The 21,628-nt window shown below is 46.9% G+C and overlaps 1 protein-coding gene across 4 annotated transcripts in view; it reads right to left on the reverse strand.

The window, feature by feature from the left end:
• ERG (ETS transcription factor ERG) overlaps nucleotides 1-21,628 on the reverse strand; it is a 454,845-nt gene that overhangs the window by 211,971 nt on the left and 221,246 nt on the right. For 2 of the 4 annotated variants that reach the window (XM_086935415.1, XM_086935416.1), the window contains exon 1: nucleotides 68-200. The exons of the other annotated variants lie outside the window; for them this stretch is intronic. In XM_086935415.1, the coding sequence (XP_086791541.1) occupies nucleotides 68-85 (18 nt within the window). In that variant the 5' untranslated portion in view covers nucleotides 86-200. Of the gene's footprint in view, nucleotides 1-67; nucleotides 201-21,628 lie in introns of those variants that run through there. 4 annotated transcript variants of the gene reach the window in all.

Consider the following 21,628-nt stretch of genomic DNA (forward strand, 5'->3'; position numbering starts at 1 on the left):
CCTCAGCGACAGCAAGAGTAAACCCCAAGCAAATACCAACATGAAGACACATGAAGTCCAAGCTTACCTTGATGGTGCTAGCCATGATCCCGCTGGTATCGATCGCTAATAATCGCCAATAATAATGCTGGCTTCACGCTGACCATCCAGCAGGTTAGACAAGGTTGTTTGGAGCGGATGAGATTGTGCTAAGTCTGGGAAATGAAGTCAGCAAGTGACAGGAAGGGGTTTCTATTGGTCCTGGCTGTGGCTGCTCGAGGAACAGGATATTTGGGAGCGAAGAGATAAGGCAGCCTGAAAACAATGTTGTTTTTCTTGATGGTGCGTGCCAGAAGATATTTCAATTTTTGTAAAAAAAAAAAAAAAAAAAGTGTGTGTCAATTGCCCACGTCTGCCTGGGCAGGTGTGATAGGATGTGCTAGCAGCGGGTTGGCCTTTCCAGTGCAGGATACAGATGTAAGACCCAACGGGCCAACTGCTGCTTGGTTCCAGGGTACGCCGTCCCGCGAGGGCCCCAAAAGGAGGAGGGAACAACAGACCTCGCGTGCCCGACTTCCTAGTTACCTAAGCTGTTGACATTCTAGTGGTCAAAGCGACATTGCATTATTCTAGATGAAGCAAGCGAGAAAGGGACGCCAGAGACCCAAGCGCGCCTGGAAATGTATTCATAATCATTTTTTTATGCAGGGCCTGCTGCCTGAGTCGTTGAACTCTATGATGCTATAAAGTGTGGGTGCACATTGTTTTTTTCATTTTGAATTTTTTTTTGTTGCTGCCATTTATAAAGCATGGCCATGGTTGTGAGTGGGTAGCAGTGTGAGGTCACTGTTATCCGCCTGAATGTCTCTCATTTTATTGACCTCATATGGTGGAAAGTCTGACCCCATGCAAAGGAGTTTGTGCTTAAAACTTTACAGTATTTTAATTTTAAGTATGAGTACATTAGTGCAGGGGTAAGTTGTGAGCATTTAAAAATGGGGACACACGTTTGTGTGTTCACAAATCTTTTGCAGGTAGTTAGCCAACCAAACCTGTGGTCGGGTCGCCCACCAGATTACAAGTGTTTCTTATGTCTAGCAGGTTTCTTTTAAAGTACCACGGCGGTGCGTCTGAAAATGGGCACCACAATGGGAATGCCAAAAGAAAGTTCATGCAAGGCATAGACTATAATGTCCATGCTGTGCAGGAACTAGGGTGCATGCACACAGGGGGCACTTCTTGTGCCCCACTGCACGTACCCCAGTGCACCCCAGAGCCCAGAGGCTCAAGGGGGCACTGAAGGCCCCCCTTTGTTTCCACTCTGCCACAGTTTCCATGGAGGAGGAGCCACCAAGAAAACAGTGGAAGAGAGGAAACTCATAATATGTTTGGCAGGACATTGGCGGTCCCGCCAAGTATATTGCTGTCTCTATACTGCCAGGGAACCGCCAGGGAACAGCGGTTCCCTGGCGGCGGTGGCGGCGGTCCCATGGCAGTCCGATCACCCTAGTTGTAATAGGGTGGTCGGAGCACTAGTGCAGCAGTGGCTGGACATCCACCACCCGCCTCCACTAGTCTGGTGGACCTCGGACCACCAGGTTCGTAATTGGGCCCTTAGTGGGACGCACTGTTAACACTGTTTATAGGTAGGAAAGGAGAGAAAACACCCCAAATTTATTGTGAACATAGCACTGCTGCTTTAACCCTGAGGGGTAATTCTTTAACAATGGGGATAAAAAATATATTCGGTGCAAATGAACTGTGGCCTCACCTCTACATTTTCAGACCTACAGATACAGGGAACATTTTCAAATACAAAAGTGTTTACTCACCAAAATACTTGCGGGAAGTTGCAGCAGCCCTAGAGTCCCTCCCAGAAATTTTATGTGACTTCAAAGAAAGTCAGAAATTTGCTTCAACTAGAAGAGTTGCATATGCAGCAGAAAATTTCGAATTTTCTTTGCAAATCAGATCTTTTTTGAGGCCAACCCAGAAAGGAATGCGGCCACCCTGAAGCAGGCAATTTGGTCTGTCTAAAGATTTTTTGTTTACATTTAGAAAAGCTATGGAGCAAGAAGGTGCCCAGCAGGAAGAAGCTAAAGGACATATCTGAGAAGAGTTCAGAATGGTTGGACACGTGAGTTAGAGCCATCGGCGAGTGGAAGAGATATTGCAGAAAATGCTCTGAGGGACTAAGGTGGCTCCAGTTCCTGATAGTTTTAAGAAATGCAGAACCCCAACCAGTATTTTATAGAGATGATGGTGTTCAATTCTCATCAACAGGCACTGCCAGAGACTTGTAGCCTATCATGGCTTCATGACCTTCACCTGCAGTTTCCGGGAATACTGACGTATGGAGTTGCAAGTTCAGAAACGCTCTGAGATGGACAATGCTCTTCCTGAGTCAAGCAAACATTTCAGGAGATTGGTCCCCTGTTTCACTCAGCCTCTAAAATGAACGCAAAAATATATTTTTCTGTCTAGAAAAAGTACAAAAGTCCTAAAAAGGTGAATTGTTAAGTTTGGATTGGTCCCTGTGATCGCCGTCCCCCGTGAGTCTGTCCAATTGCAAACTGTTGAAATTGGCTTTCGTCCACACGGTCAGAAGTCTCCTCTGGGCCAGGACTTTGTTTTCAGAATACATCGGACTCTAGGATGCAAATGTCCAGCAGGCAAGCAGTGTGTATCCCACATGCCCCGGTCCTAGTATCTCAGGCAAAAAGGCAAAATACAAGATGCATGAGGACTCGCTGAGCACAACAAAGCTCTGTGTAATCCACGAAGGGCATCTTGAGACATTTCTGCTATGCGGAAAATGGTCATGCCTAGCAATCCCATAAGGAGCCAGAGAGATAGCTGAACAGGGGTTTCTCTATACCCATACAGCGTAAAGCGTCGGTGTAAGTACCTGTCTGGGATTGCCAAATGCTCCCTGTCAAAGTTTCAAACAGGCTCCGATCGCAACGAGAAGCAGAAGGGAATCCATGTTAGGCAGAAGACATGTCATGAGTCCTGTTCAATCTCAGATACAAAAAGATGAAGAAACCTACCCAGATTGACTGCTATCCGAATGGAGTGAACCAGCATATTTGTAGGAATTGATAGGTAATTAGCTATTTGAATTCCTTGTGCGAACAATTCTGGTTAATGTGGACCACTGACGAGCAGTGGCGCGGTGTGGTGGAATATGTAGAGGAGTTTTAGGGGCATGTAGCTGTGTTTTTACCCATGTTTTCTTTATTTATCACCATTGGAAAGAGAAGAACAATTTACCCAGGTTTGTTCATTGAATAAGCCCTAGACACACCAGGAAACATGGAAGTAATTAATGTACTATTCACTATCACTGCAATGAAATCTGAAGCCCCATTCCAGAAACTGATATCGAAGGATAATACGAAGGAGAGTTAAAAGTTTATCAAACGCATATATACAGATAATAAATAATAATAGTAAAGAAAGCGAATGTTCGCCAACCATAGGATCCTCATGGCGCAAGGAGCTGGTATGTAAAATGAAAGAGCATAGACAAGGCTGAGTAGCACAAAGAAGAGAGAGTATTCATATCCACCAATTTATTTAATGAAATAAAAATAAGCACCTAAACTTATGTTTGGATTATTAAAAAAAATACAATAACAAACCACGCAACACGTACCCAACATACAGTAGGCTTCAGTTAAAAACATCCTATTTATGACTTAGTGAACCGGATAAAAGTAATCTCAACACGCAAACTTCAACACCTTCTTGGCAAGAAATATAGTCTGTCGGAAATGATCATCGTTTGCGTGGTTATTCCCCAGATTTTTTATCTTCACTACCCTGTTTTTGCTGAACACATCTGCTGGCATTAGGGCTCTGCGCACTTCAGTCCTGTTAAAGAGGGGGGAAGTGCTTGTGCTCTCCCTTCCAAACATGGCCAGTGGGTATACTCCTAATTGTCTCATTTAGTTTACCTTGAAGTCCATAGTAAACGGTATTCAGCGCCTGGAAATTAAATGCTACAAATGGGCTGCAGCACTCATTGTGCCATCCAACTAAGTAACCTTGTAAAAGATGTCTAGGGCCTATACTGCCCCCTGCAATGCAGTTTTAAACTACCTTTTCGACCTGGCGAAATAAAGCCTTTGCCAGGCCTAAACCTTCCATTTTATCCCCTTTGCTGCACGTGTTGGCCAACAGCCATCGCGAGCACCTCCTCGGGAGTGCTGCGCATGTCGTTGGCCGACGCGGCCCAATCCACTCGTTCAAACCACCACATCGCGGTGGAATTTGCGCCGCGGTTATTACTAATAAGTCACCCTAAAAAAGGCCATAAATGAATATTGGGCAGGGTGCATGATATTTTTATAAGTAGCACATATGTACTTATGTTTTATATGTCCTGGCAGTGAAACCCACCAAAGTAATTTTTTCACTGCAACAAGTCTAGCTTTATAATGGAATGACATACGGTTACCTTATTAAATTTAATAAGTGATTACTTCAGTTTGGGAACAGCTGGCAAGGGTGCCTGCATTACAAGGAGAAATGTTTTGTGCAGGCAGGCATACCTTCTTGCACAAAAACAATCCCTCAAAGCATTTCTATGTGTGCTGCAGAATGCCAACAGTCCTATCTTTAAATGAACGTTTCCGGACAATCACGGATTGCGTTTGAGGAATGCACCAACGACGGTTTAATGTTTTTATATGCAAATATGTAGAATTCTACCCATTATTGTTTTCAAGAAAGTTTTTACAGCCATGATGGACTTTACTGTAAAAAAGAACCTCAACAGCTCGTTCTTAAATTTAAATGGCTCTTTCATTAATCAGCACATGAGACGATAGTTTCTTTGAGCAGTCTACCGCCAGGGGCGGCCTTAGGCATGTGCAAGCTGTGCACCTGCACAGGGCCACCAAACCCCAGGGGCCACCACGCCAATATATATCCTTAATATAATAATCCTCTGAGGATGGATACATATGTGCGTGGCGGCCCCTGGCAGGGATTTGGTGGTCCACTTCCAAACACCTTCCTGAGCTCTGGGGGGTTCCGCCCCACCCGGACCCCCTCTTCCGGGGCCCCCTAACTACGCTCCCTGCCCAGGGCCACCATGAGCCTAGAGCCGCCCCTGCTACCACCACCAGCTCGCTGGGCTCAGTTTGTGTGAGAGACGAGTCCTGACATTGGTTCTGCTATGTGAAATCCTCTTCCCCAAATGCAGTTGCTTCTCCAAGCTCACTGCCCTCTCCCCCCCCCCCCTATCAAACAGTCTGGACCTGCAGTGCTGCCTGGCAAACATGTAATTTAAAGGCTGGTGAAAGAGCGGCCTGGGAATTCAGCCCCAGTAATCTGCAGGCGAGAGTGCTGTCTGTGCATGTGTTTAACCAAAGGGCACATCTGAGAGGTGATCTCAGCCAATGTAGTGCAGAATGACCTGAGATATTTGGCCCCTCGAGAGAGAGCAGCAGCAACCAGAGTAGCGTAGCCACTATCAAGGGCCCATCACACTTTTCAGCCCTGGTGCCACTGCACCTACTGCACCAATGGAAGCTCAGCCCCTCCACAGTCAGCCCCAAAACAAGATACATCACACGCAACTGAGCAAAGAGCTCTAATTTAATGTTTTAAAGGTACACAGCAACCAGACTTGGCGGTAGAACAATAGGGCTCCCCCAAAAACAGCACTGTGATTGGAGCTCTTTACTTTTGAGAACAGTTATGGTTACAGAAGGGTGGCCAACTGTGATAAAGCCCAACGCGTAACCTAGACTTCCAGAGCAGAAACTCAACCGGCTACATGATACAGGAGTCAGCAGGGAAGTCTGTAAACAACACCATCTCTGATACCTCCAGCACTCCCTATCATTGAACCTTCAGAAGTTTAAATTGTGTTATCTTCAAGAAAAAGATCTTCCAACATGGTTCCAGGAGTCTCCGCATGCCAAAATGCATATTGAAAGAAAATGTGCACCCCCTCTTCCCAATATATTAATTTAATTTTGCCCCGGAACCTAGCCCAATTTCGCCACCAATTTGTGGATCCACCTGCGATTTTGTGGCAAAATTAAGAAAACAAAATGCTTTGTGGTCCTGCCGGGTCCCTAGGGGACGCCACCACCTGGCTTAGGGGGGTCAGTGTATTCTTACCCTGCTTCCTTCTTTTTTTTGTTTCTCTTTCTTTGGGACTCGGCTGAGTCCGAGTCCCAAAATGGCTATCAAAACTTCCTGGTTGTGCTTGCAGCCATTCATATCTCATCACAAGATCTTTCGGGTCTGCAGAGGGGTTTCGTCTCTAGATATCTATATCTCTTTTATCTTTAATAAATCTGCAACTGCTGAATGGATTTACCCCAAACTACAAAAAAGGTTCTTTCTGGACCAACAGCTACATCTCAGCCATGTTTGGTGTAAGTATGTCCAGCAGTTCGGGCAGCAGTCGTGTTCAAAATCCCTAAGGGAAATTGCATGGGAAATACACTTTGACGCCCCCACTTTTTCTCAGCCCCCGCTTTTTGGATCACTCCAAAACATTACAAGAACTAAGCATATTGCGCAACTATTGTGGAAAATATTGTGACGATTTGTAAAAACGGCGCCAAAGTTTGTAAACTAGGTCTTAACTATAACTTCCTACTGGCGACTGCCAGTAGGTAGGTTATATATATATATATATATATATATATATATATATATATATATATATATATATATATATATATATATATATATATATATATATATATATATATATATATATATAAATATATATATATATATACATATATATATATATAAATATATATATATATATATGTATATATATATAATGTATGTATGTATATATATATATATGTATGTATGTATATATGTATATATACATACATACATATATATATATATAGATAGATAGATTACACTCTGGCAGATGTAGTTAGTCCAGAGTTTCCATAGGAAGAGCATTTTGTGTTTCACTAATAATTCTTTCGACATGAAACGTAAAGCTGGGGCCAAGAAAAAGGGCAAGGGGGTCCTAAAATGTTGATTTCAAATGTTAATACCCTTAGGAATTTTTAGAATGTGGTATAGGAAAAATGGCTGAATACATCAAATTTGGCAGAAAATTAGAACTTTACTCGGAAAACCTTCTTTCATTAATTGGTGTAAATCCATTTAGCCATTTTCAAGAATGCTGCTATTAAGTAGGGTGCTCGGTGGGTATTAAGGGGTTAAAATGTTCAAAGGTTAGATATATCTGGACTATTGGTGTCCAAATATGCTCTCAAAATGAATATAAAATGGGTGAACACACCCTGTCCCCAAGGGCATGTGGGGTGAGGCTGATTGTATGGCCACAACAGGGACAAAATGTTGTAGCAGCCATTGAAGTGCATGTAGTGGAAGCTTGTTTTTGAGGCTCACGAAAAGAAGCCCATTTAAAAGGTAATCACAGTCACAATATAAACCATTTGTTGGTGGTACCATACTAGGAATTGTAGTGTATTATAAAGTAATTTTAACCTGTGAAAAATGCTGATCCTCTGCTGGACTATGATGTTCTCACCGAGGTCATTTAACATATCATGAGTGATGTAATATGTGAGGTCATAAATAGGTCTGGTCAGTGAACTCTGCTGCATTCGCAGAGTTTGCGGAATTTTCTGCACTCTGCAAAGCACACGGAGTTCCAAAAAACTTTGTGGAGCGGAGGTTTTACTTGCTCAAGCTCACCAATGTTAAGTTGGCAAGTACGAGTGAGGAAAATCCAAAGCTAGACCATCTCCCAGCGAGATTTTACAACGCGGGCGTTCGCAGATGATTGTGATCAGTTCCTGTGGAAAGCTTGGACACGTATCTTGTTGAGAAATGGCTCCTCTGTGTCTCTAGGTAGACAGTAGGTTGGGTGTACAGTCAGTCACCTTATATAGCTCGGGCACAGTTAATTATACGTTAGATCAGTGCCCCTGTAGCAGCAGAACATTTGGGATGTTGGTTGTAACAAACTTTGCTGTTGTCCATCAGAAGGAAGGGCAGCTTAAGGTCAGCTTCAGTAACATATTAAATTGATGACTCAAAAACGTCAGCCAGGCTAAAAAGAGTTATTCATTGCTCCTACTTTGAGGATTAAAGGTTGATGGGGCTTAGGTTGGGCTAGTTATGTATGAGGCCAAAGTGTATGCAGTTAAGGGAGACCAGGTTGTGCGAATTTAACTGCATGTGAGATCAATGCCTCTGAATGGTAACAGAACTTGAGTACAGTCCATATTTTAAGTTGGTTCCTCTGAAATGCTTGACAGGTTTCTGTGGAGTCAATGTCAACTACATATTATATATACCTACATACATATATAACTATAAAGGCAGATACACAAACACACACATACAAATATATTTGTGTGTGTAGGTGTATATATATATGCCTTGCAATATGACGACATGACCATTGGAGGTCTTGACCACTGGGGGTCAATAAATGCAACTGTGGCAATCACCTGTGGTTTGGCAGCAGCAATGGTGTAAAGGGGTTCCTTTGAAAAAGTCCAATGGTGGACGAAACGCGTCAGGAGAACGCCCCGCAAAGTGAATAAAATTACCTGTTTGGCAATCCGCTGGTGTGCGACTCCATTTCCTGCGTTGGTGGGAGTTTGGCAATGTTTGGCGGCGTGGTTCTGCCGCGGGAGGACGCACAGTCAGCAAGCGCGCCAGAGGCTTTCCCGATTTGAACCATCTCTTCTTGGTCGTGACACACGTAAGGGAAAGCGGTTGCCACCGATGACCGGCATCGGTTTGACTCTGGAAGCGGACTGAAAAGGGTTCGCCTACAGCAACGCGGAACCAACAGACACTTTTAAATTAACACCGCCTAATGGAGGGCAGAGAAACTACTACTGCCAAAACTACAGGATCCAGCATGCCTTGCAATATGACGACATGACCATTGGAGGTCTTGACCACTGGGGGTCAATAAATGCAACTGTGGCAATCACCTGTGGTTTGGCAGCAGCAATGGTGTAAAGGGGTTCCTTTGAAAAAGTCCAATGGTGGACGAAACGCGTCAGGAGAACGCCCCGCAAAGTGAATAAAATTACCTGTTTGGCAATCCGCTGGTGTGCGACTCCATTTCCTGCGTTGGTGGGAGTTTGGCAATGTTTGGCGGCGTGGTTCTGCCGCGGGAGGACGCACAGTCAGCAAGCGCGCCAGAGGCTTTCCCGATTTGAACCATCTCTTCTTGGTCGTGACACACGTAAGGGAAAGCGGTTGCCACCGATGACCGGCATCGGTTTGACTCTGGAAGCGGACTGAAAAGGGTTCGCCTACAGCAACGCGGAACCAACAGACACTTTTAAATTAACACCGCCTAATGGAGGGCAGAGAAACTACCACTGCCAAAACTACAGGATCCAGCATGCCTTGCAATATGACGACATGACCATTGGAGGTCTTGACCACTGGGGGTCAATAAATGCAACTGTGGCAATCACCTGTGGTTTGGCAGCAGCAATGGTGTAAAGGGGTTCCTTTGAAAAAGTCCAATGGTGGACGAAACGCGTCAGGAGAACGCCCCGCAAAGTGAATAAAATTACCTGTTTGGCAATCCGCTGGTGTGCGACTCCATTTCCTGCGTTGGTGGGAGTTTGGCAATGTTTGGCGGCGTGGTTCTGCCGCGGGAGGACGCACAGTCAGCAAGCGCGCCAGAGGCTTTCCCGATTTGAACCATCTCTTCTTGGTCGTGACACACGTAAGGGAAAGCGGTTGCCACCGATGACCGGCATCGGTTTGACTCTGGAAGCGGACTGAAAAGGGTTCGCCTACAGCAACGCGGAACCAACAGACACTTTTAAATTAACACCGCCTAATGGAGGGCAGAGAAACTACTACTGCCAAAACTACAGGATCCAGCATGCCTTGCAATATGACGACATGACCATTGGAGGTCTTGACCACTGGGGGTCAATAAATGCAACTGTGGCAATCACCTGTGGTTTGGCAGCAGCAATGGTGTAAAGGGGTTCCTTTGAAAAAGTCCAATGGTGGACGAAACGCGTCAGGAGAACGCCCCGCAAAGTGAATAAAATTACCTGTTTGGCAATCCGCTGGTGTGCGACTCCATTTCCTGCGTTGGTGGGAGTTTGGCAATGTTTGGCGGCGTGGTTCTGCCGCGGGAGGACGCACAGTCAGCAAGCGCGCCAGAGGCTTTCCCGATTTGAACCATCTCTTCTTGGTCGTGACACACGTAAGGGAAAGCGGTTGCCACCGATGACCGGCATCGGTTTGACTCTGGAAGCGGACTGAAAAGGGTTCGCCTACAGCAACGCGGAACCAACAGACACTTTTAAATTAACACCGCCTAATGGAGGGCAGAGAAACTACTACTGCCAAAACTACAGGATCCAGCATGCCTTGCAATATGACGACATGACCATTGGAGGTCTTGACCACTGGGGGTCAATAAATGCAACTGTGGCAATCACCTGTGGTTTGGCAGCAGCAATGGTGTAAAGGGGTTCCTTTGAAAAAGTCCAATGGTGGACGAAACGCGTCAGGAGAACGCCCCGCAAAGTGAATAAAATTACCTGTTTGGCAATCCGCTGGTGTGCGACTCCATTTCCTGCGTTGGTGGGAGTTTGGCAATGTTTGGCGGCGTGGTTCTGCCGCGGGAGGACGCACAGTCAGCAAGCGCGCCAGAGGCTTTCCCGATTTGAACCATCTCTTCTTGGTCGTGACACACGTAAGGGAAAGCGGTTGCCACCGATGACCGGCATCGGTTTGACTCTGGAAGCGGACTGAAAAGGGTTCGCCTACAGCAACGCGGAACCAACAGACACTTTTAAATTAACACCGCCTAATGGAGGGCAGAGAAACTACTACTGCCAAAACTACAGGATCCAGCATGCCTTGCAATATGACGACATGACCATTGGAGGTCTTGACCACTGGGGGTCAATAAATGCAACTGTGGCAATCACCTGTGGTTTGGCAGCAGCAATGGTGTAAAGGGGTTCCTTTGAAAAAGTCCAATGGTGGACGAAACGCGTCAGGAGAACGCCCCGCAAAGTGAATAAAATTACCTGTTTGGCAATCCGCTGGTGTGCGACTCCATTTCCTGCGTTGGTGGGAGTTTGGCAATGTTTGGCGGCGTGGTTCTGCCGCGGGAGGACGCACAGTCAGCAAGCGCGCCAGAGGCTTTCCCGATTTGAACCATCTCTTCTTGGTCGTGACACACGTAAGGGAAAGCGGTTGCCACCGATGACCGGCATCGGTTTGACTCTGGAAGCGGACTGAAAAGGGTTCGCCTACAGCAACGCGGAACCAACAGACACTTTTAAATTAACACCGCCTAATGGAGGGCAGAGAAACTACCACTGCCAAAACTACAGGATCCAGCATGCCTTGCAATATGACGACATGACCATTGGAGGTCTTGACCACTGGGGGTCAATAAATGCAACTGTGGCAATCACCTGTGGTTTGGCAGCAGCAATGGTGTAAAGGGGTTCCTTTGAAAAAGTCCAATGGTGGACGAAACGCGTCAGGAGAACGCCCCGCAAAGTGAATAAAATTACCTGTTTGGCAATCCGCTGGTGTGCGACTCCATTTCCTGCGTTGGTGGGAGTTTGGCAATGTTTGGCGGCGTGGTTCTGCCGCGGGAGGACGCACAGTCAGCAAGCGCGCCAGAGGCTTTCCCGATTTGAACCATCTCTTCTTGGTCGTGACACACGTAAGGGAAAGCGGTTGCCACCGATGACCGGCATCGGTTTGACTCTGGAAGCGGACTGAAAAGGGTTCGCCTACAGCAACGCGGAACCAACAGACACTTTTAAATTAACACCGCCTAATGGAGGGCAGAGAAACTACTACTGCCAAAACTACAGGATCCAGCATGCCTTGCAATATGACGACATGACCATTGGAGGTCTTGACCACTGGGGGTCAATAAATGCAACTGTGGCAATCACCTGTGGTTTGGCAGCAGCAATGGTGTAAAGGGGTTCCTTTGAAAAAGTCCAATGGTGGACGAAACGCGTCAGGAGAACGCCCCGCAAAGTGAATAAAATTACCTGTTTGGCAATCCGCTGGTGTGCGACTCCATTTCCTGCGTTGGTGGGAGTTTGGCAATATATATATATATATATATATATATATATATATATATATATATATATATATATATATATATATATATATATATATATATATATATATATATATATATATATATATATATGTATATACATATATATATATATATATACATATATATATATATATATATATATATATATATATATATATATATATATATATATATATATATGTATATATATGTATGTATAAACATATATATGCATCAAATTGTGTGTGTAAACAATCATGCTGTAATCTGGTAGACAATGTGCTGACGCAAATGCACTTTATAACTCAATCATGTAAATAGATAACAATGAAATTTTAATTGTTATATATTTTATATTTTTTATTATTATGAACTTGACTATCAATATATTGCCAAATCTACTGAGCACCCCCCTGTAAATGCACAAATAAGACAAGTGAATGTAACTGTTTTGATGTGCCGACATGAAAGTCTGTCTTCCATATCCACTGCAAGACTTCTGGTCATGTGATCGGGTCACCCTGCTGTTCTTAATTTAATGCACGCAATACATGGAGTGATCACTGGGTGATCAAGGCAGTTTTTGGCGAAACGCTTCGCAGCGAAATTATGGAATAAATTATTTTATTGCCAAAATCCCCCCCGTGTTAGTGCCGGGAAACAACCATCACAATGCAACTTTTACAACGCACTACCATCACAACGCAACTTTTACAACGCAAGATCCATTACAACGCATGCCATTACAATGCGTGCCATGACAACGCAGATCCTATTACAACGCATGCTATTACAACGTAAGTATGGGTAAGTATTTAATTAAAATAATAATAATTTATTTTTTTATTAATTTTCTTCAAATAATTATAATTTAATTTATTATAATACATTTGAATATATTAATTTAATTTTATTTAAATTAAATATTTAAAATTAAAGGTATTTTAATTAAACCCCCTGGAGTTAGAATAGCAATTTTTACCCCTACACTATCCAGCACTTACCCTACTATTACACCCCCCTGGAGTTAGAATAGTAATTTTTAACCCTACACTATCCAACACTTACCCTACTATTACACCCCCCTGGAGTTAGAATAGTCATTTTAACCCCTTCACTATCCAACACTTACCATACTATTCAACAGTCAACAGAGCTACGAGACCATATCAAAGTTTAACAGTGCTTTCGACAAAGTCCAAGTCATGTCAACCCAGCACTATACTGAAACAGCAAAGATATACTTTGTCTTAGATGTGAACGTAAAGCAACAGCACATGAATTTCAACCAAGTCACAAATCAAGGACATGCATTAGCCTAAATGTTGTGTTTATATGTTCATTTTTAATGGGCCACATAGTGACTTATTCTGCACTAGGGCTTACAGTGCATCATGCACCAGCTTGCTTATGATAATAAGTGGATTTTTAGATTGTGTTTCATCCCACAAATCTGCTATTTATAAGCGCTGTGAATAGCAGGTGCTACTATTACCTGATTTAAAGAAAATCAATTTACCAACCTCCTAAATATGGAAGGCCTGTGAGCTCTGCTGGGATTCAACCCTGTGCACTGCAGATCACTGCATATTTTATCAGTGAGTGTTCAATTCCTTGCTACTTTGTGGCTCTACAAAGTAGTATAATATGGCATGTGCTGAAAAACAATATATAAGTCAGACAAAAGTATGCATTTTAGTGGCAGGATATAATTCTCCTTCTTGATTCTACGTGTGCATCCTAAGCTTGTGTATGGCCAGCCGGGATGAGAACTTTCGAAAGAGCAACAGCACAAATCTCTGGCATGTTTCCTTTTTACAGATGCTTTATTTATCACTTGGGCAGGAAGCAAGCACTGCCTGAAACATTTCCACCAGGATTTCAATGACTTCCACCGCTCCATAAAACTCCCCTTTAAACGCTACTAAAATGAACTTCCTTTATAGAACTGTTTCAACAGGAAAAGGCGGGCAGAAACTACCCTTTACAGGAAACATGTAGATGATTGCAGATAGCTAAACAAACAAGCATTTTCAATGCCAGTGGTTTAGGCTTATGAATGAACATGTCTTTTGTGTCACTGATGGGTTTAGTCACTCGATAACCCATCCCTCATGCACTTTGCCACTCATCTTCTTACTCATGCATCCAGTCATCCATCCACTGACGACTCCTTGCATTCACCCACTGACACAACTACAAAAACACACACAAACTCAACAACATATGCAAGATAAATTTAAAGAATACAAGAAGAAAAAAAAGTTGTCGAACATTATATTAATTAAACTACACGTAACAGCAGGCGTTCGTCTTACAAAGGTGTTGTAAACAGTCAAGTGTTCTACAGTTCCACCATGGTCACTGCATTTAGAACCAAAATTCTGGGCATATTGGCCCCAGCAGTTTTTACGTAAGCAGTGCCAGCAGATTTTTACATGTGATATTTTGAATTTTGATCTTTTACTGCCCTTGCTGCCGTTGCTCTGTTTTGTCCCGAGTCTACTGCGGACTTCTCCGGACCCCTGATTGCTGCCACGGACCCGCCCTCCTGTCTCCCGCTGCCCGGCTGCTCAGATTCTAGCTAGAGCGGGGCCGCCGAGAGGAGACCGGCGAGGGGCGAACTACATCCCCCAGAAGCCCTTGCTGGGGTCCGTGTCACCTGGGAGCGCCAGGCGGCGCCTTAAAACCGCATCAGCCCCATCGAGTGGGGGATCTTTTACTGCCCTTGCTGCCATTGCTCTGTTTTGTCCCGAGTCTACTGCGGACTTCTCCGGACCCCTTATTGCTGCCACGGACCCGCCCGCCTGTCTCCCGCTGCCCAGGTGCTCTGATTCTAGCTAGAGCAGGGTCGCCGAGAGGAGACCGGCGAGGGGCAAACTACATCCCCCAGAAGCCCTTGCTGGGGTCCGTGTCACCTGGGAGCGCCAGGCGGCGCCTTAAAACCGCATCAGACCCATCTCGTGGGACGCCGGGCGGAGCCCGGGCCAAAAGCGGGCCTGTTTTAGCCCGTTCTAGACTGTTCCAGGCTGGGCTGGGCCATTCCCCGTGGTTCTTCTACCAAGCTTCACATTTCTCGACGATCCAGGTAATTTCATCTAACCAACTGTTGTTACAGCCAGTAGACTTAACGTAACCCACTAGGAAGAGTCCTGGATTTATCCATCATGACCCGGGGGACTAGAAGTAAGACAGCTATGACCAACGCTTTGCCCACTGGCCCTATTGACCGTTTTATTGCGAGGACTAACAAAGTCATCAATCAAAGCATATCCCTTCTAGAGCGAACGGTGTCACAAGACCTCGCCATCGCCAGAAGGTCGTCACTGGACCCCTTAGCCTTAGCCCAATCTCCGCCCAAATCGTCATCATGTGGAAAAAGGTAGGGCTATGACCTTTTTCAAGATGTGCCCGGCGCTAACCGCCCTTATACCATTCAAATTACCAAGCAATGAGGCAGGCGCCGGAGACCAGAAGGCAGGAAACAGAAGTTTTATTCCGACGGAGCAGAACACATCAGATCGGACAACAAGGTATCGTCTCGAGGTGCTCTAACAGCCTCTCGGAGGCCTGGCCTCTTATACACTGGTTTATGGCATGTGACCTTTCGTTATTACAATCAGAACATTGTGAACAACAAGGAAAGACACATCCCCGTAATCCTCGTGTCAATCCCACCCCCATATACCTTCACAATAGAGGTCCTCAACCTGCTGATAAGAGGAGGGGGTCATCACGCAGCTGAGTGTTTCGCCAAGTCTTAGGATGTGTGCGCTTGATCATATCCCAGGGGGTGGGGAGGCCCTGATCAACAGTGTGTCCTTTGAAGAGGGGCGATTCCATACAATGAGGGGCAGTAAATGGTATCTCCCGGCTTAGGCAATGGCCTCGGACCTGTGTGGACAGTCGGACACGGGGTGAGGGGTCATCAAAGGGGTGGTATTCATGCCGCGTGGATAATCCAGTGCAGAGGGAAGGTTTATCAACAGAGGGACATTCATGGGAGGAGAGGAGGTGCTGGTCAGGCGCTGGCGTGACTCCCAAGGACAGGGTCATGCGGAAGGGTCATGCTCATGAGAGGGAGGGAGGGGGAGCCAGGGTGCGCGGAGGATGCTTGCTGGGTCAGAGGGGCGCGCTGGCAACCGATCGTGGACAGGGAGACCATGATACCTAAAATGGTTGTCGTGTACGTTGTACATGGGTGACAAGCTGGCGCAGATGATGTTCAGTTCGTAAACTAAAATTCCACAGTCCTCCCTTTTAACATGTCTCGCCAACTTGTCAGTTCGGATTTATCCCCATAAGGTCACGTATTTCTACTTCATAGAGGGGACTCATGTGCTCATTTCGGAAGTCCAAAGTCTTTGGGCACATACAGTTAGAAACGAAACTGCACAAGGAGGGTAGACATTGGACACCCAAGCAACACCCACATAATATCACAACAGGTATCAGTATGAAGGAAAACAACTTCCAGCCCCAACCCTTCAAAGTGTCCCAAAACCAGCTTCCAAGCGACCATCCTTCTTGTTCTTGGTGAAGGCGAGTTGTCAGGCACGTAGGTGCAGCAGCTAGATCCGATGATGCGGCATGCTCCTCCTCGGTCGGCTAGGACCACGTCTAGGACAAGGCGGTTTTGAAGTGTCACAAGGCGGACCGCTTGAAGCTCAGCCGTGTTGTTAGCGAGGATGCCAGCCGCGATGTTGATCGTTGTTTCTACTGCCTGGGTCAGGTGTCGGATAGCGCGGCTGTTTGCCATTGGGCCCCACAGAGGAACAAGTCCCTTTGCTGCATCTAGGAACTGTGCTCCGGTGGAGTCGGCTTGTCCAATGTCATCTGCACGCCTCTGCTGGTGATGGTTGGCAGGGGCTACATATGTGGGTGGAAGAACGAAGGCAATGTAACAGGCGCCCTTCCAACCTCTCGGGAGCCAGGTGTAAGCTTTGGTGCCACACACAAAGTACATATTCGGAGAAGCAACAAAGGAGGGGGGGTCAACTGAGTCCAATGTTCTGGTGATTCGGCAGGCACTGTGACCCACCAGCTGCGTTCCATGGCCTTCGAGACACACAAGACCTGTGACATTGATAACAGACAGGGCCACAGTCAGAGTAGCGGTAGTTTGTTTTTGCAGATGAGAGAAGGTGGTCCTGGCTGGATTGTGGAGCACCTGTACTTCGACTCGTTCTTTGGCTGGAATATCTTTAAGGAAGGTGGCGCCCGTTAGCGCAGGACACAGGGCAGCAGAAGTCTTTCCGGTTTTGTTCAGCCAGAAACCAGAGTAGAAGTGCGACACCGTCTGGCTGGAGGTGGCGTTGTCCTTGTGGCTCTCTTGCATGAGGATTAACCAGGCGAGGCAGGAGCCGTGAACTGAGAAAGGAGAAGGGATGAAGGGGATGGAGTGTCCAGCGGCATGCGGGAGCAACCCGCAGATCCAGCAGTTCGTAGCATTTGCGGCAAGGTTGTGTTGGTGCAACAGTTGCACGAAAGAATTGTTCCAGAATTCCCTGCGCCTTTCTCGCAGCTGAGGCGACAGAGAGACTAGGTGATGCTCTTTCAGGGGTGTTGGTTGTGCAGTAGGTAGCAATGCCTCATGAGCCGGTGTGCTTTCCTCCAGAATCCAGAAGGAGGTCATGAGGAGGAGGCAGAAGAGGAAGACAATAAAGAGGGCTATTGTCTTTGATTTGTGCAAATTGTCAGTCTTTGGGTTTCTATAGTGGGTATTTCCTGTTGCTTCCATCATCTTCTTATCTGGCGCTTCCATCATCTTCTCATCTGGCGCTTCCATCACTTTCAAGGGGCTCGGTAGTGGGCAGAACCACAGACTTCGTTTAGCTTCTCTCCCGGTAACCCTTGATTGTGCTTAGGTCACCGTTCTGAGATTCAACTTAGTCCGTGGCCTACTTAGCCGAAACTCCCTCCTTTCGACGCAGGAAATACCCTTCTCTGGATGGCACAGTGGGATCAGAGAATTTTGCAAGTTCGAGTGCCTCAGTATCGGGATAACAGTTCAATGTCGGTCGGTCTTTGTTCAGGAGCTCTTCTTGGGTGTTGACGTTTTCTGTCGTGGCCAAGCTTGCAGAGACCTTCCGGCAGTGATGTGCGTGCAGCCAGTGCTTCTTCCCCTCCACTCGAAGCGCCGTTCGGGTGGTAATCAGCACTTGCCAGGGGCCCGTCCACCGAGGTTCCAGACTCTTGGTCCGCTGGAAATTTCGTATTAGGACGAAATCTCCCGGCTGGATGTCGTGGCCGGGGCCCCTGGAAGCATCGGGGATGGCCTGCTGCACCTGTTGATGAATGACAGACAACGTTTTAGTTAACTTGCACAAATAATCAGATAGTAGGACGTCTGGGACGTCATGAATGGAGGTCGGTTTGGGAGCAGTCCAGAGATTCATCGGTAGCCCAAACACGACCTCGTAGGGGGTCAAGTGGTGCTTGGTGGGAGTGGAACGCATTGATAACAAGGCCAGTGGGAGGGCATCCGGCCAGTTAAGTCCAGTGGTGGCCACTATTTTTGACAATTTTAACTTCAGTGTGGCATTATGGCGTTCCACCAGACCGGCGGATTGGGGGTGGAAGACCGCATGAAACCTTTGCTTCACCCCCAATCCCTTTAGGATTAGTTGGATAACCTCAGCTATGAAGTGGGGGCCATTGTCGCTCCATAAAATTCGACAAAGGCCATAGCGAGGGAAGAATTCTTTCAGTAGTACTTTGGCAGTAGTCATGGCAGTGTTGTCACGGGTTGGATAGGCCTCTACCCATTTGCTGAAGGCACATACGATGACTAGTACATACTTCAAGCTTTGGCATCTCTCTAGTTGGATGTAGTCCATCTGAAGGACCTCAAAGGGGTGATTGGGGGTCCCAAACCCTCCCCGGGGTACCATAGTTCCTTTCCCGGGGTTGTGTTGCAGACAGATAAGGCACTGCTGGACTAGGCGTCTGGCTGAGTCGGGGATTTTGTCGTTGTGCCAGACTTTGGAAATGAGCTCGATCATGGGTGCAGATCCTATGTGTGCGGGGGAATGTGCCATCGTCAGTATGGGGATCAGATATGAGTCGGGCAGCAACCACTTGTTTGCATCCTTCGTTCGCCAGCAGCCCTCTTCGTCTTTCAAACCCACCCTTGCCCACTTAGTCAGTTCGTGAGGGGTGCTGGTCGACTGAATATCTCTGATCATTACCCTTGTGTCACTCCATTTCTCTGCTTGTGACCTGATCACATACATGCGTGTCACCGTCCTATTCTCAGCTGTGGTTCGTGCAGTGGTGTCGGCCAGTGCATTCCCTTGTCCGACTAAGTCTGTCACCCTTTTGTGTGCCTGACATTTGATCACCGCTAATCGTTTGGGCAGGAGAACTGCTTCAATCAGGGCGGAGACTAGATCTCTGTGGAGGATCGGGGTGCCGTGGGACGTCAGGAATCCCCTCTCCCTCCACAGGAGTCCAAAATGGTGAACCACCCCGAAGGCATACTGGCTGTCTGTGTATATGTTCGCGGTGGTCCCCGTGGCTATGATGCATGCTCGTGTGAGGGCTATCAGCTCTGCTGCCTGGGCAGATCGTTGTGTGATGCAGGCTGTCTCAACTACTGTCCGGGCTGTCGTGACTGCATAGGCAGCTGAAGTGGTGCCATCTGGGAGTTTGATGCATCAGCCGTCTACCCATAGCTCTCCATCGGGATCAGTGAAAGCAGTATCTCGGAGGTCAACTCTACTCCTAGTTTGTTCGTCCGTGAGGGTCACACAGTCGTGGATGGGGGGAACGTCGGGGTCATTTTCAGGCAGGGGCAACAATGTGGCAGGATTCAAAGTTGTGCATCTCTTTAGTGTGATGTGGGGTGCAAGTAGCGTCAGTTCGTACCCTGTCAGTCGTGCGCTAGTCAGGTGTTGAGTCTTGGTCTGGTTCAGGAGGGTGTCGACAGCATGGGGTACTAGCACGGTCAGAGAGTTTGAAAGTACGATCCCTTCGCTCTGGCGGATAGAGACGGCAGCGGCAGCTACCGCTCGAAGGCAGGCAGGTAAGGCTCTGGCTACAGGATCAAGAGTGGCGGAGAAGTAGGCACAAGGGCGCTGCTTAGGACCAATTGATTGTGTTAGGACAGACAATGCACACCCCTCCCTTTCGTGAGTGAAGAGGGAGAAGGGTTTGGAGTAATCCGGGGTTCCTAGGACAGGCGCCGAACAGAGGGCATCTCGCAATTCCTTAAAGGATGCTTGACACTCAGGGGTCCAAGGGAGCGGGAAGGAGGCATCTTTGGTTAATAGGGCAAGTAGGGGTTTTACAATGAGGCTGAAGTTAGGTAACCACTGTCTGCAAAAAGAGGTTAGGCCAACCAAGGAGCGGACTTGCTTTTGCGTTTTTGGGACGGGGGTGTCTAGGATGGTTTGGATTCGGTCGGGTGTAAGTTTCCTCCCTTCTTTGGACAGGAGATGGCCTAGGTAAGTCACTTGTGGCTGGCAGAATTGTAACTTCTTTTTGGAGACTTTATGGCCATTTTCTGCAAGAAAGTGTAGGAGTTGGACGGTGGCTGTCGTTGCAAGCGGGGTGGTGTCGGCCGCCAAAAGGATATCATCGACATATTGGATCAACACCACTCCATCTGGCAGCTGGAAGGCATCCAGCTGCCTTTTGAGGGCCTGGCTGTAAATGCTGGGACTTTCAGTGTACCCCTGGGGAGCTCTACAAAATCGGTACGAGCGGGATTTTAAAGTGAAGCCGAAGAGATAACGGCTGTCTGGATGAATGGGGATAGAAAAAAAGGCATTCTTAAGGTCGATAACAGTGAGGGTGGTGGCAGTGGACGGGATGAGGGTCAGAATGGTGGTGATATCGGAGACAACAGGGTATTGGGGTACAACCACTTTGTTAATTTCTCGCAGGTCGATGATGAAGCGGTACGCTTTCTCATCTCCTTCACCTTGCTTCTTAACAATAGGTAGGATTGGGCTGTTGCAGACGTTGCTAACCACTTCTTCAACCACTCCTGCATCTACCAGAGACTGAATGATCGCTACCAGTGCCTTCTCGCCCTCTGGGGATATCCGATATTGTGGGAGTTTCGGGAGCATAGCGTCCTGTCTTACAGTTATATGAATAGGGTCAATCATCATTCGTCCCACATCAGAGTCATTTTTGGCCCACAGGTACGGAGGCAGGGTGTCAAGCAAGGACAGGTCAGCGTCAGTTATGGAGCACATGCGTCGTGAGGGGCAGGATCTGGGCATGTCTGGATTGTCGTACAGGATGACTCGGATTCCATCTGGGGAGCACCTAATGGTAGCTCGAAAATGTTTCAGTAAGTCAATGCCCATAATGGCGTCAGGGGAGTTGGAGGAGAGCAGAAATGTCGTGTCAGTGGTGTTGCTTTCTAGGTCAAAGGTGATAGGTACGGACAGGGGGTTAGTGGAGGGCGTCCCATCGAAACCTATCGAGGTAATGTGTGAGCCAGACAAGGGTGCCCTTGGAATCAGTCGTTTTGATAACACACTACGTGTCGCCCCAGTGTCTACCAAGAATGGAGACTCTATACCCAGGACC

This window comes from Lissotriton vulgaris, chromosome 8 (genome assembly GCF_964263255.1).
Source record: "Lissotriton vulgaris chromosome 8, aLisVul1.2, whole genome shotgun sequence".
Taxonomy (NCBI): domain Eukaryota; kingdom Metazoa; phylum Chordata; class Amphibia; order Caudata; family Salamandridae; genus Lissotriton; species Lissotriton vulgaris.